The following is an 11521-nucleotide window of genomic DNA, read 5'->3' as shown; positions in this document are numbered from 1 at the left end:
CATAGCCAGTTCTGTTCTGGTCTGTCTGGTCATAGTCTGTTCTGGTCTGGCTATGGTCTGAAGAAGTGGGTCTGTCCCATGAGAGCTCACCTAAGAAACCATTTCGCTAGTCTTTAAAGTGCTACTTGACTGCTTTTTGTTTTGATATTCAAATTTCAGTGTAGCACCAGTGTGATCTTCTGAAGGTCTTTGCCAGGAGGTCTAAATCCAAATCCAAATCTGCAAAGATCTAGTGCTTTTGCATCCTGTTTTCAAAAACCTGTCAGCTGGGACAGATTTACTACCCTCCCCTCAATTATAAAATCACATCTCCTACAAAGGTAAGCAAGACCCTGGTCTGGAAAAAGGATGTTTGTTTAACACAGCAGGGGAAAGAGCGGAATGAAATGTGGGAAGATGTCGTCAGATACCCACATCTACTTGCAGGGCATTTTTTTTTCCCATGCTGCACCAGTGAAAATAGCCAGAATGTTACAGGACTCAGGGAACTGTGAGAGAGTTTCTCACAATACACTTCTGCAGTGCTCAATTTCAGCTACTTGTGTGTAGCAGCAATAAGTCAATTTTGTAGGGAGCATGTGGGAAGGTCAGGGATGCTTAAAATGAGTGGACAAAACCCAGCATGAATACTTTATGAAGGCTGAATCTGGCTTATTGCCTGTATGTTTGACACCCTGAGGGTACATCCCTGCTGTATTTTAGATGTAGCCTCAGGGTGTCAAACATACGGCCAACAAGCCAGATTCAGCCTCCATAAAGTATTAATGTGGCCAACATGACATATTCAGACTGTGTGAATTAAAAAGAGTAAATGTTTAGCCTTCATGGCTACAAAGATAACCTTCCTAATGTGACTTGAGCATTCCACTGAGTGCCAGAGTCTGCAGACATCTTGAAGCAATGACTCAAACATATGTGCCCTATTAATGTTGTTGGAGTGGCATTTCTAAAGTAGTAAAGACATGTCATTGTCAACAGTAGCTGTTCCATTGCTGATCCTTTGACTAGATGGAACAGGAAAGGGGGTGGGAATTGGGAGTTCGGGATGGGAGGGGGAAGTGTGGCAGGAGGAACAGAACAGGGTTACAGAGACAGAGATGAGTGAGTGAAAGAAAGGTGAGGAAGGAAGAAAAACACAGTGCAGGAGTAGCATCAGCTTGGAGGGAAGCTGATTTTCTCAATGAAAGATGCTGAGTATGTCAAAAGTTGCTGAACACATAACCAAGAAATGAGTTTGTTTATTATATAGAGGCTTTCTTTATCTTTCCCTTTAATTTCTGTGCACAACTTTCCTCTGATATCAGTGAGAGAGGCACTGTGGATTAAGGAAAATATGAAGTCCTGAATTTGTATCCTGACCATGGATTGTGATTATCCTTGTAATTGATCTCAGTCCTCTGAGTAGATTTGACATGCTTGGCATAAACACGTAGGAACAATCCCTGTTCCAGTGATCTTATGTTCTAAGCAGACAAGACAAAGGCTCTGAGGAAGGCGGAGCACAAAAAGTTGAAGTGGCAGAGCCAAGAGCAGAGATCAGTTATTCTGCATACCAGTCCAGTGCCTTCTCCTTTGGACTGAGCTACTTCTGATGTCTTTGTTTCATATGTATGAAATGTGTAAGATACATGCCTACGATAGAATGCATTCTTTGTTGATGAGCAACTACTCTCGCAGTGGTTAAATGTGTGGCAAGTCCTTGCTTGTTAACTCTTTTTCTTCTACTGGGAAAATGGAGGTATTGGCCCCAGGCCTTTGAGAACTTTCTGGATATGTCCCTCCACTTGTGCAGTTCTCATGCCAGCACTGGGAAGTTAACCATGTTCTGAAGACACATGCAGGAGGAGAAGTTGGAGGCAACTGTATGATCCTTCTGTGTCTCTCAGTGCGCCACTCATGGCGCAACAATGGGCTACAGGCAACTCATACTTTGCAGTCTCAGCTAGTTGGAAAAGTGTGGTGGTGGTTACGGGAGATTAAGGCTGGTGCTAGAATGAATGAATAGCAGAAATACACGTGCTCAACTCCTAAATGTTAATAATAAACAAAAAATTAACCAGTAAATCAGAGCAACCAATGTACCTCACTCCACCAGAAGGCTCCCTTTTGCCTTTTGCTCTGCCCTCTTGAAAAGCCCTGTAAATAAATGGTCTTCCCTCTATTCCCTAAATTGAGACTCAGCTTATTTTGGGCCTTGTGGAGAGTCTATTCCAGAGCAAAGGGGTTTCTCAGAGAAGACCTGGTATGAGGCCCATCTCTATAAAGTCAGTGGGGATCTATCTCTTGGCCCTGCTGTGGAAGTGAAGAAAGTGAGAACATCCTAATCTGTGAAGATATATAAGAGAGACATTATTTGTTGCAAGCTTACAATTGATAAATGCCTCCTTTCCCTCCCAACTACAAATTTGTCTTTCCCTTTAATTCCCATATAACCATAGATATTCAATATATAACGTCAAGTGGAAGAAAGCTGCAGTTCCAAAAGCTTACCACAGTGAAGGGAAGATTGCCTGCTAACCTAGGAGACAGACGTGTCAGAGCACAAATTCTCCTCAGGTCACAGCTCCAAGAGAGAGTTAGGGACAGATTTATACGTAATGTGTTACTTCCTTTTTTCAATTTTAAAATGAATGTAGTTCTTGGAGAAGGGCTCTGCTGACAGCTGTGGGCACTAATGTCCTGCATCTGCAGAATGGCGATGGGGAGTTTTCCCCTTCCCCTGGGACTGAGACGGAAAGGTTTATGTCTAGAAGAGGAGAAGGGAATTAAGTCCCCATGTACATTTGCTCTTAGAGATTTTTGGCTGATAGGAATAATTGTGAAGCAAAAAGGTGGTTTTGTGATTGGGACACTAGCACATTAGAATCTGTACTGAAATCACCAAATCACTGTATGAAGATCACCACTAGGTGTCCGTTACTAATAATTTTCATTCACTTTCAACCTATCTCAGATTTAGACAGGTGGTCTAGTAATGGAACGCTCTGTAGCCCATTATTAAACCCTTGAGCAAGACAGTACCTTACTGCATATTACGTGGTCAAAGGACAGTTAACCTCTCAACATGCACAGCCTCAGCTTCTTTAATCTAAACATTAGTGCCACAGCTGTTATTGCTGGAAATCTAGGTTCTGCTAAAGCCACAGAGTTAAAATAACAACCTACAAGTTAAATGACCTGCACAGAAAGGATTGTTTGAAGCCAGTGTAAAATACGATGGATTTTTCATTTTAGATTGTGATGGAGCCGGGAAGGAATTGTTTGTATTCAAGTAATGAAGGTTATGCTTGTTTCCTGAAGACAGCAAAGCTGTTAGAATAAAACCATTAGAAACATTGCAGAAAACTATAGAATTAGGAAATAGAATGTTTTGACATCAGCACAGTAAGTAGATATGAGTAAAATCACAGTCCAGTGGCTTAAATAGCCAATGCATGGAACAGTGATTGGAAAACCAGATAGTTCCCTTTTCTTTGCACTATTGCAATAAATGTATTTAATGGGCTGGAACCAACCTGGGCAGAAACGCAAAGCATATAAAATTAGGTCACTTACCTGTTGTACAGGTAGGGTGTCTGGGCAGCTATCATCCTGGAATGAATGAATAGGGGCCCACTGAGTTTGCCTATACTGAGAATGTCTGGATCTAAATGTTGATTTGCAAAGGGTTGGGGTTTGTTTTTTTTTTAACTAAATTTGATGGAAGTGAGACCTTTCCTCTGAAACTAGTGAGGCCGGTGGGAAGCCTGGTCTGGAAAATGGGGTTCACCGGCTTCCTCTCATCTGAGGGAGCCGGTAGCTGGGAGCCAGACCACACAGTGGCTCAGCTGCCACCCAGGTTCCCCCAGCAGGGGCTGGAGCTGAACTGGGGCTGCGGGAGTTGGAGCGGAAGCCGCGGCAGCGGGGTTGTGAACCAGGGCTTCAGTGAGGTTGTATCTGGGGCCTGGGCAGTGGGGGTTGGAGCAGGAGCTGGGATTGCAGCCAGAACCACAGGGAATTGAGCGGGGCCACGGAGGTTGGAGCAGGAGCCCAGGCTGGGGTGGGGCCGCTGCAGCCACAGGAGGTTTGAGGTGTGAGGGGGGTGTGAACCATAGCCACAGTGGGGTTGGAGCTGGAGCCAGAGCCGGAGCCGCCCGGCTTCCCCCAGCTGGAGCAGCCAGGAGCTGGACCTGTGCAGTGGCATGAGCTGTCACCCACAGCTTGGAGAAGCCAAGAGGTTCTCTGGCAGGCTGGCAGCCCTGTTCGCAGCTAGGACAGGGGGTCATTCCACATGTCCCATATTTGGCCGGGGCAGATATGGTTACCCTGTGGATCTCTGACAAGTGGTAAAGAGGCGCTAAAGCCATCCTATAGTAAAATGGGAGGCTTGAGGAGAGCAATTAAATGTGAATTCCCTGGCACTTATAAAAAGTGTAATGAAATGGAAATACTTATGCACCCCCCCAAAAAATAATTTTACACAAAATAACACCTTCAGCGGTAATATTGGGAGGGTATTTCATTTGAAAGAAGACCTTTCAAATGATTCCAATACGTAATGGAAGATAAGGTTCCAGTGTGGTGATGTAGGCACGCAATACTGTGCGAGTGCTGCTCTCACTGTTGCATTCTTCTTGGTCCCCAGATGATAACCCCAAAGAGACACTGGTGAACAGTTTTCAGACATTCATTTTAACATCCCCAGATGCTTGGAAAGCTGGTTCTAAGTGGCTTCTCTGGAGCTGCTGAGTAGATAATTGGGAAGAAATCCATGGGTGGTCTAGAGAGTGTTACTCTTGAACCCTTTAGAACTCATTGTTTTGGGCTGCATACTGAATGACTAATGCATTGTATTTTAAACTGCTGGTTTCTCAGTGTTAGGTGCCACATTCCAGTATCACCTTTCTGGGTCAGTCACTCCTCTGAGCCTTTCTTTTGTAGGACACTGGTTCACCTGCAGTCCTGGTCAGTAGTGGCTTGAGTCAGGTACAATGAGATGACTGGTTAGTGGTCCTATTAGTGAGTGGAATAAAAACATAGGGAGAGTAAATAGCCCATTTCCTAGCAAAAAGCTCTCTGGTCGCCATGGTGATTAGCATAGTATAGAAACCTGGGCCCCAATTCCGTAAAATTTTAAGTGTGGACACATGTTCCTGCCACACTTATTGCAGCATCCAAGGTATAAGTAAATGGGACGCCATATCACAGAGAGTACTCTCAGTGAGAATTGATTTTGGCATGTGCAGCAGAGAAACTGAGCGTTCAATAGACAGGGGAGATCAAACTAAGGTGCTCTGGTGTAACAGTTTGGTGATGAGCCTTTCCTCTCTAGTGCTGTCAGTCTGACACATTTTATTCATGCTAAATCACCTTAAACCACCCTTTGGGCACAAGCAGTTGTGGAGTTATGTTAATCACCATTGATGGAGGCTGCCTTTGTATAAACGCACTGCAGGAAATAATGATGTTTCTGTACCTCCTGTTGACTTCTGTCATGACACAGCATGATATGGTTGGATGTGTCATATATAATCCCAGGGTGCTTGAAAATTTCCAGAGCTCAGCACAAGTAGTATTTATGGCTCTTAGGGAAGTACTCATGCACCAAATGGCTTTTCTGTTTGCCAGACACAAATTAAAATTTGCAGTTTCTTGTGGTTGATTTAGATCTAAGCACCTGCAGCATTTGTGTAGGTCAAACTTCTCTAGTCTGGCACTCTTGGGACCTGACCGGTGTTGAATGAGAAAATTTGCCAGACCACAGGAGGTCAATATTGTCTAGCACATTATCAGCACATCCACTGCTTACTGACTGCTTGGAAGACATTAAGGGGTAAATTACAGCTAAATAATGGCACAGAACACTGAGAGCCAGGACTGGTGGCTGTAAACAAACTTTATGGGATCATGGGAAACCTGGCCACACCCATGATAAGTGGTTGTCTGGCTAACTAAAATCATGCCAGATTGCATATGTTGCTCAACTAGAGTGTGCCGGACTAGGGAAGTTCAATCTGTACAGTTTTTGGGTCCCTAAATTAAACAGATGTCAAAGAAGTTAGATGAACCTGCTTCCTTTGGTAGTGAATGTGACTATCTCCTGCTGCGTGGATACTTTGAGTTAGTTGCAGTAATAGTTTTCCTCAGTGGAAAAGTAAATCTTTTTACAAATCTTTCTCAGTTCATTGAAGCTGTCGCGATATGAAAATGCTTGTATTTAAAAAATAGTCTTTGTACAAGCCTGTTATTAAGAAAAGTGCATATTCCAAAATAGGACTGTGGTAATGAAGTTTAATTTTTTTGTGGCAGCTTAGGTAAAATATTCATGAGTGATGATAATAGGCTTGTGTGTAATGGACAAGTGTAATTGTTTTCTCAGTGAAAAGTTCAGTCAGTGTGATCTTGTGTTACTCTGCCAGCAGGCAAAGTTTTGGCCCAGGTTTCCTTCAGTCTGCAGAGTTAATGCACCCAGACCAGCAACAAGCTGATGGTCAGTATTCTTCACGAGGGGTATACCCAGAAGAGTTACCATCGGTGGCACGGCCACGACCAGTTGGAAGCACTGCAGGTACTTTGCATTTATACTGAACATGCATTGAATAGTGATAAATTTTCCTAATATGTTCCTGTTATAATCATCTCTGTAAAAAGTCATTTACGTTCAGGTGGTACTATGCTAATCGATAGCAAGTGTGTGAAAAATTGGGGTGGGTAATAGGGTCTGGTGAAAGAGAGTATCTAATACAGGGACAATCCTTATAAACTCAGGACATCTGGTTCCCGGAGGTGGTATGCTCCAAACTTCAGCAGTGTTTTCACTGCCAACTAACTATTGCTAGCTATCCCCCTGTAAAATTCTAGTGGAGACATGGTACTGTGGTTTTTAGTGCTAGCTTGCCAGGTAAGGTCATCGCTATACCCAGGCCTGAGCCTAGCTGCCTCAGTCTTGACTAGGATTTTCTGTGGAATGGCTATTGTGTTTTAGCTATCCTTTGGTTTAAAAAAAACAAAAAAAACCACACTATTTTGTAGTGAAAAGACAGCATTAGAATAGAAAGCAACTTTGGAATTTCCAGTAGAGTGAGTGAATGTTGATTTTTCACATGTAACTGCAGTATTTTCTTTGTTGTAAATTAATGAGTAATTGATGCCTTCTAGAGGAAACATTCTATTCAGAATTTTTTTGCCTAGTTATCCTTCATTTTTGTTTTTCTTTTTACTAACTAGAGACATTTGCATAAAAACAGAATCTTTTAATATCTGAAGAGTATATCTGTTTTCTGCTGTACCACATGCAATCATCTTTCCTAAGTATGAGACAGTTTCCGTAGCAAACAAGATTTTAACCTTCACATTGAGTGTAGCAGCAGGTGCTGATGAATCCTTAAGAAACAAAGATTCTGTTTTCATGTAAATGTCACTATTAACCTTCTTCCTAAAGAAAGGAAGTTAAAACATTGAAAATATAGGTATGCTTACGAATGTCTGAATTAGACAAGTCTGTGTTTTAGTCCTGAAAACTAATTTCACTTACAGCTGTTCTCTCCCTATAATTGGGTGAAGTGGCGGTTGTGAGGGTGTTCATTATTTCATATATGATTTAATATATTATTTATACTGCTCCTTAAATGTCTGTAACTGATCAGCTGTGAGCTTTTGTTCCTGGTGAATTCAAACTGACAGTTTTTATTCTTTTATTAAGGTAGATATAAGAACAATCAAATACCAGTTTTATGTTTTTTAAAATTTATTTTAATGAAAGAAGAGTAAAGTAAATATTACATATAATTTAAGCAACTTTTGTGCCCTCTCCTGTTTTATAACATTTTCAGTGAGACGTCTGCAGATCTTTAAATTTATTTTAGTCCTACTGTACATAGAGAAAATTGGTCTCCCGTCATAAAGAAACCGGGGGGGGGGCGGGGATTAAAATTGCTATTTTGCTAAATGTGTCTCTCACAATTAATGATAGTGAATCTCCTGGCATTCAGTCAAAAGCAGGGGGAAAGGAGTACATTTTGATTCCAGGTTGAGTTAATAAAGGAAGTTAACAGAGTACTGACCTTCCTGTTGGTTAACGTCAGTGCTGTTTAATCTTTACACACAGAGAAGTGCAGGAAAAGCCATATGCAGAGATAGTCCTTTGTGGCTCTGAGGGATGGAACAGAGAATTGTGTATGGACTTAGACTTGCTGGCGTGATGTAAATAGGTGTGTTGGTACAATAGCAAATGTCTTCTTTTCTCTTTACCGCCAGATCACTAGTATTTACAATTGTAAGGCTTGCTGTAGTCTTTAGTTACTGGCATACACATGAAATCTACTTGTGTCTGTGTACATGTCTGTGCAATGGTTTTTATCAATGGAAGGCAATGAAAAACACTGCATTTCAGGTGAGCTGCACCAGAGCAAAGAGGTTTCCCCTCTCCAATCTGCTTTGGTATTCTTCTCTCTTCTCAGTTTGATGAGTGTATTAAGGAAAAGCTAAACTTTTTCTTCTTGTCTCCAAACCCCCGAAAAAGTCTGTATTAATTTTTTGTCATTTGTCTACCCTGCAAACTTACTGTATACAAAGATGAAAACCCAATATTTGCTTTTAAGGTTCTCAGATACAGCACCTCACTCAGGTGGGAATTGCTAGCAGAATCGGAGCCCACCAAGTGGAGAGCAGGGCAGGGCATGGCCAGCCAGGGGGACCGGGGTGGCCCCAGTATCGTGGAGAGGACGAATATGCTAGGAGAGATGCAGTGAGTACTGTGTTTCACATTTAAGTAATTTCTGAAGCAGTGACGTGTTCAATTTTTGCCTTCATTGCTGTTTGGAATTTCTTCTGAAGATTCTTTCACTTGCTTTTCTGACTTCTTGCTTCCTCTTCCAAGCTTCACTAGCTCTTCTAATCTATCTTGCTTGCTGTTCTTTCGCCTCTGCTTCTCTAACCTTTCACTTGCTCTTCCCTAACCGCTTCCTCACTCAAGGCCTTCAGCCACTGTGTTCTGGTTACAGCTGAGTATTTCTACCCCTTGCACTCCAGGAGTAGAACCTGTTTTTTCATACAGTTCCTTAATTTGAGAAAAGTGCCAGCAGAGAGCACTGAAGTAATGGCCTAAATTTTCTGCTGACATGAATTAGCATAGCTCTGTTGCTTCTGTGAAGCTGTGCCTGTTCATGTGGGCAGAAAAACTGGGTACTGATTATAGAATTAGATGTCATGTACTTCAATAGAGATGTTTCAAGACAAGGTGCTTTCCTTTCACCTATCAACAGCATACCTGTTAGCTTAGCTATACTACTGCACAGGTACCATGATTTGGCAGGTTACTGCTTCCAGAAGAAGGATTTTCTGATTAAACCGTATGTGTTGTGATATTTCCACTATAGTATTGCCTTAGGAAAGACATGGATACCTGTCACCGGCATGTCATGCACTTGGTCTTTAAAACTGTTCTTCTATTCATATAGGCCCATGCCAACTTCCTTGTAGTATTCTTTTGGTGATAACTCCTTTATGTTCCTGCTTTATTGCCCCATGCTCAGGTTGTAACCGCTGTTCTGATTCATCCCCCCTGTGGAAGAGAATTTTCTCCCTTTGTGTCCTTCCAGCAGTATAAATCCTTACTAGTATTACTACTACCCACATTGCAGGTTGTCGTAAAATAGGTGTATTTAATAAAATATAGAGACTCAACAAAAACAAAACTAAACAGGACTGTGGCCTGATTCTCTCAGGTTCTGAGCATTTCCTGTTAACTTCAATTGGAATTGTGGGTGCTCAGAGCCTCTGGAAATCAGACAATTGTAAATAAGACTTATCTCGTGCTATGCAAAACATAGTTAATGAAGCCAAAATGGTCTGTCTGCCTGATGCAGCTAGAGATTTGTACCCTGTTCCATCTTAAGCATTGTGGTATCCAAGTTATTACTTATGTTCTGATCAGGATATGCATCCTAATGCTCATTTCCACTTAGCCTATTCCTTTTCAGAGAGACCTTATGGGCTCTGTTGTATGCTTCTTCCAGTGGCATTTCAGGGTCAGTGTTGGTTGTCACCTCTCAGAATTTGTCCATCACCCCTTTATAGCTCAAGTGACTTTAATTTTATAGGTTTCTAGGTCTTTTTTTTTTCTCAGTTGCATATGGAATATTCTAGCAGTCTTATTGTATTACTTGTACTACAGTATTTCTCTGACTCCACTCAGGATCAGATCCCAATTTTGCAAGGTGCCATGTAAGCTGTAGTTTATTTCATACTTCAGTATCTGTCTCGTACACGCTCCCTATGTTATTTCTGTATTGCCATAAATTATATTTTCTTTGATAGGCAGTGTCTTCATTTTCTTCCAACATGTCTCTTGGGGGGCATTGAGCTTACCAAAGCTTTTGGGCCAGTTTCAGAGGATTTTATTGCTCTTTTTAGTTGCCACCTCTTGTTACAATTTCAGACAGTCATGCATCACTTTGTGTGACTTCAACAAATATCCTTTCTTTTAGTGATGTGAGTGAACAATTTAATTATGTTCTCTGCTTTAGTAGTCTTTTTGCTGTCTGATTGCTACAATTGGTATGCAGATGATTATGATTTTTTTCAGTTTGCTAAAAAAGAGAGCAGATTGTAACATTTATTAAACCCTACTGAACATAGTTTCTGTTGCTTGTCACAAAAATCATGTGAAGACCCACTGGGTTTTTCTAATGGAACAGTCATTCTTTCCCTCCTTTTTACAAAGGATAGTTAAATGGGGAAAGAAAATTGCTAAATCAGTGCCCTAATCTTGTTCCTTGTCACAGAAAGGAAGGTTTGGTTCCCCCGCCCCCCATTGTCTCTTCATAGCCTGATTTCTTTTCCTAGGGGAGGCCTTTGCGGTTCTCCACTTCGGCATATTGGCATCTGGAGGTTTTAAAAAGTTTTCTTTGTTAGGATCACATTCCTCAGGTGTTGTGTTTACTGCATGTTAGGACCTTTCACCAAAGGTCTTCCTGTGTGGTCCCTTTACCCCTCTGACATGAAAACAGATTTCTGAAGTAATCTTCCACTGGTGGTTTCTGATTTTTGCATATTCCTGTGTTGGACTCCATTACCTGACAGCATTCAGGTTTCTGCTTAGTGCTCTGTCTACTCTCAGATTTTCTGTGGAATATGCAAATATATGAGTCTTCAGTCTTGCTTCCTGACCCAAAATCTGCTAGCAAGTCACTGCACTTCATGTTACGCTGCCACTAACCTGATCTAAGGTGGTTTGATCCCAACTCCTTCGAAGTCAGTGGGAGGCTTTCCATTGACATTAGAGGGACTTGATTAGCTGGAAAAAGTTATAATACTTCCTTTAGGGAACAGTAGAACTTAAAAATACTGTCACTCTTTCGGTGTCAAAATAGAGAGTCCTGTGAAGCAGGAGGCAATTCTAACAGAAAGCATGGGTGAAGTAGAGTAAATACTTAGCAGCAGTGCATGTTGCTTCAAAATATATCCATAATGCAGAAGGCATCTTCATTTTTTTTTTTTAATAAGGAAAGGAAAAAATAGTAGGTTAAAATGCTTCTACAAA

At 41.6% G+C, this 11521-nt stretch overlaps 1 protein-coding gene across 2 annotated transcripts in view; it reads left to right on the top strand.

Moving 5' to 3' along the window:
* KIAA1549 (KIAA1549 ortholog) overlaps window positions 1–11521 on the top strand; it is a 190624-nt gene that overhangs the window by 164361 nt on the left and 14742 nt on the right. The window contains exons 18-19 of one of the 2 annotated variants that reach the window (XM_075007368.1): window positions 6402–6547; window positions 8580–8725. In XM_075007368.1, the coding sequence (XP_074863469.1) occupies window positions 6402–6547; window positions 8580–8725 (292 nt within the window). Of the gene's footprint in view, window positions 1–6398; window positions 6548–8579; window positions 8726–11521 lie in introns of both variants that reach the window. The other variant, XM_075007378.1, reaches the window with a different exon arrangement.

This window comes from Carettochelys insculpta, chromosome 1, assembly GCF_033958435.1.
Source record: "Carettochelys insculpta isolate YL-2023 chromosome 1, ASM3395843v1, whole genome shotgun sequence".
NCBI lineage: Eukaryota > Metazoa > Chordata > Testudines > Carettochelyidae > Carettochelys > Carettochelys insculpta.
The sequence above is the reverse complement of the archived record's forward strand: the minus strand, read 5'-3'. Positions and strand labels throughout refer to the sequence as shown.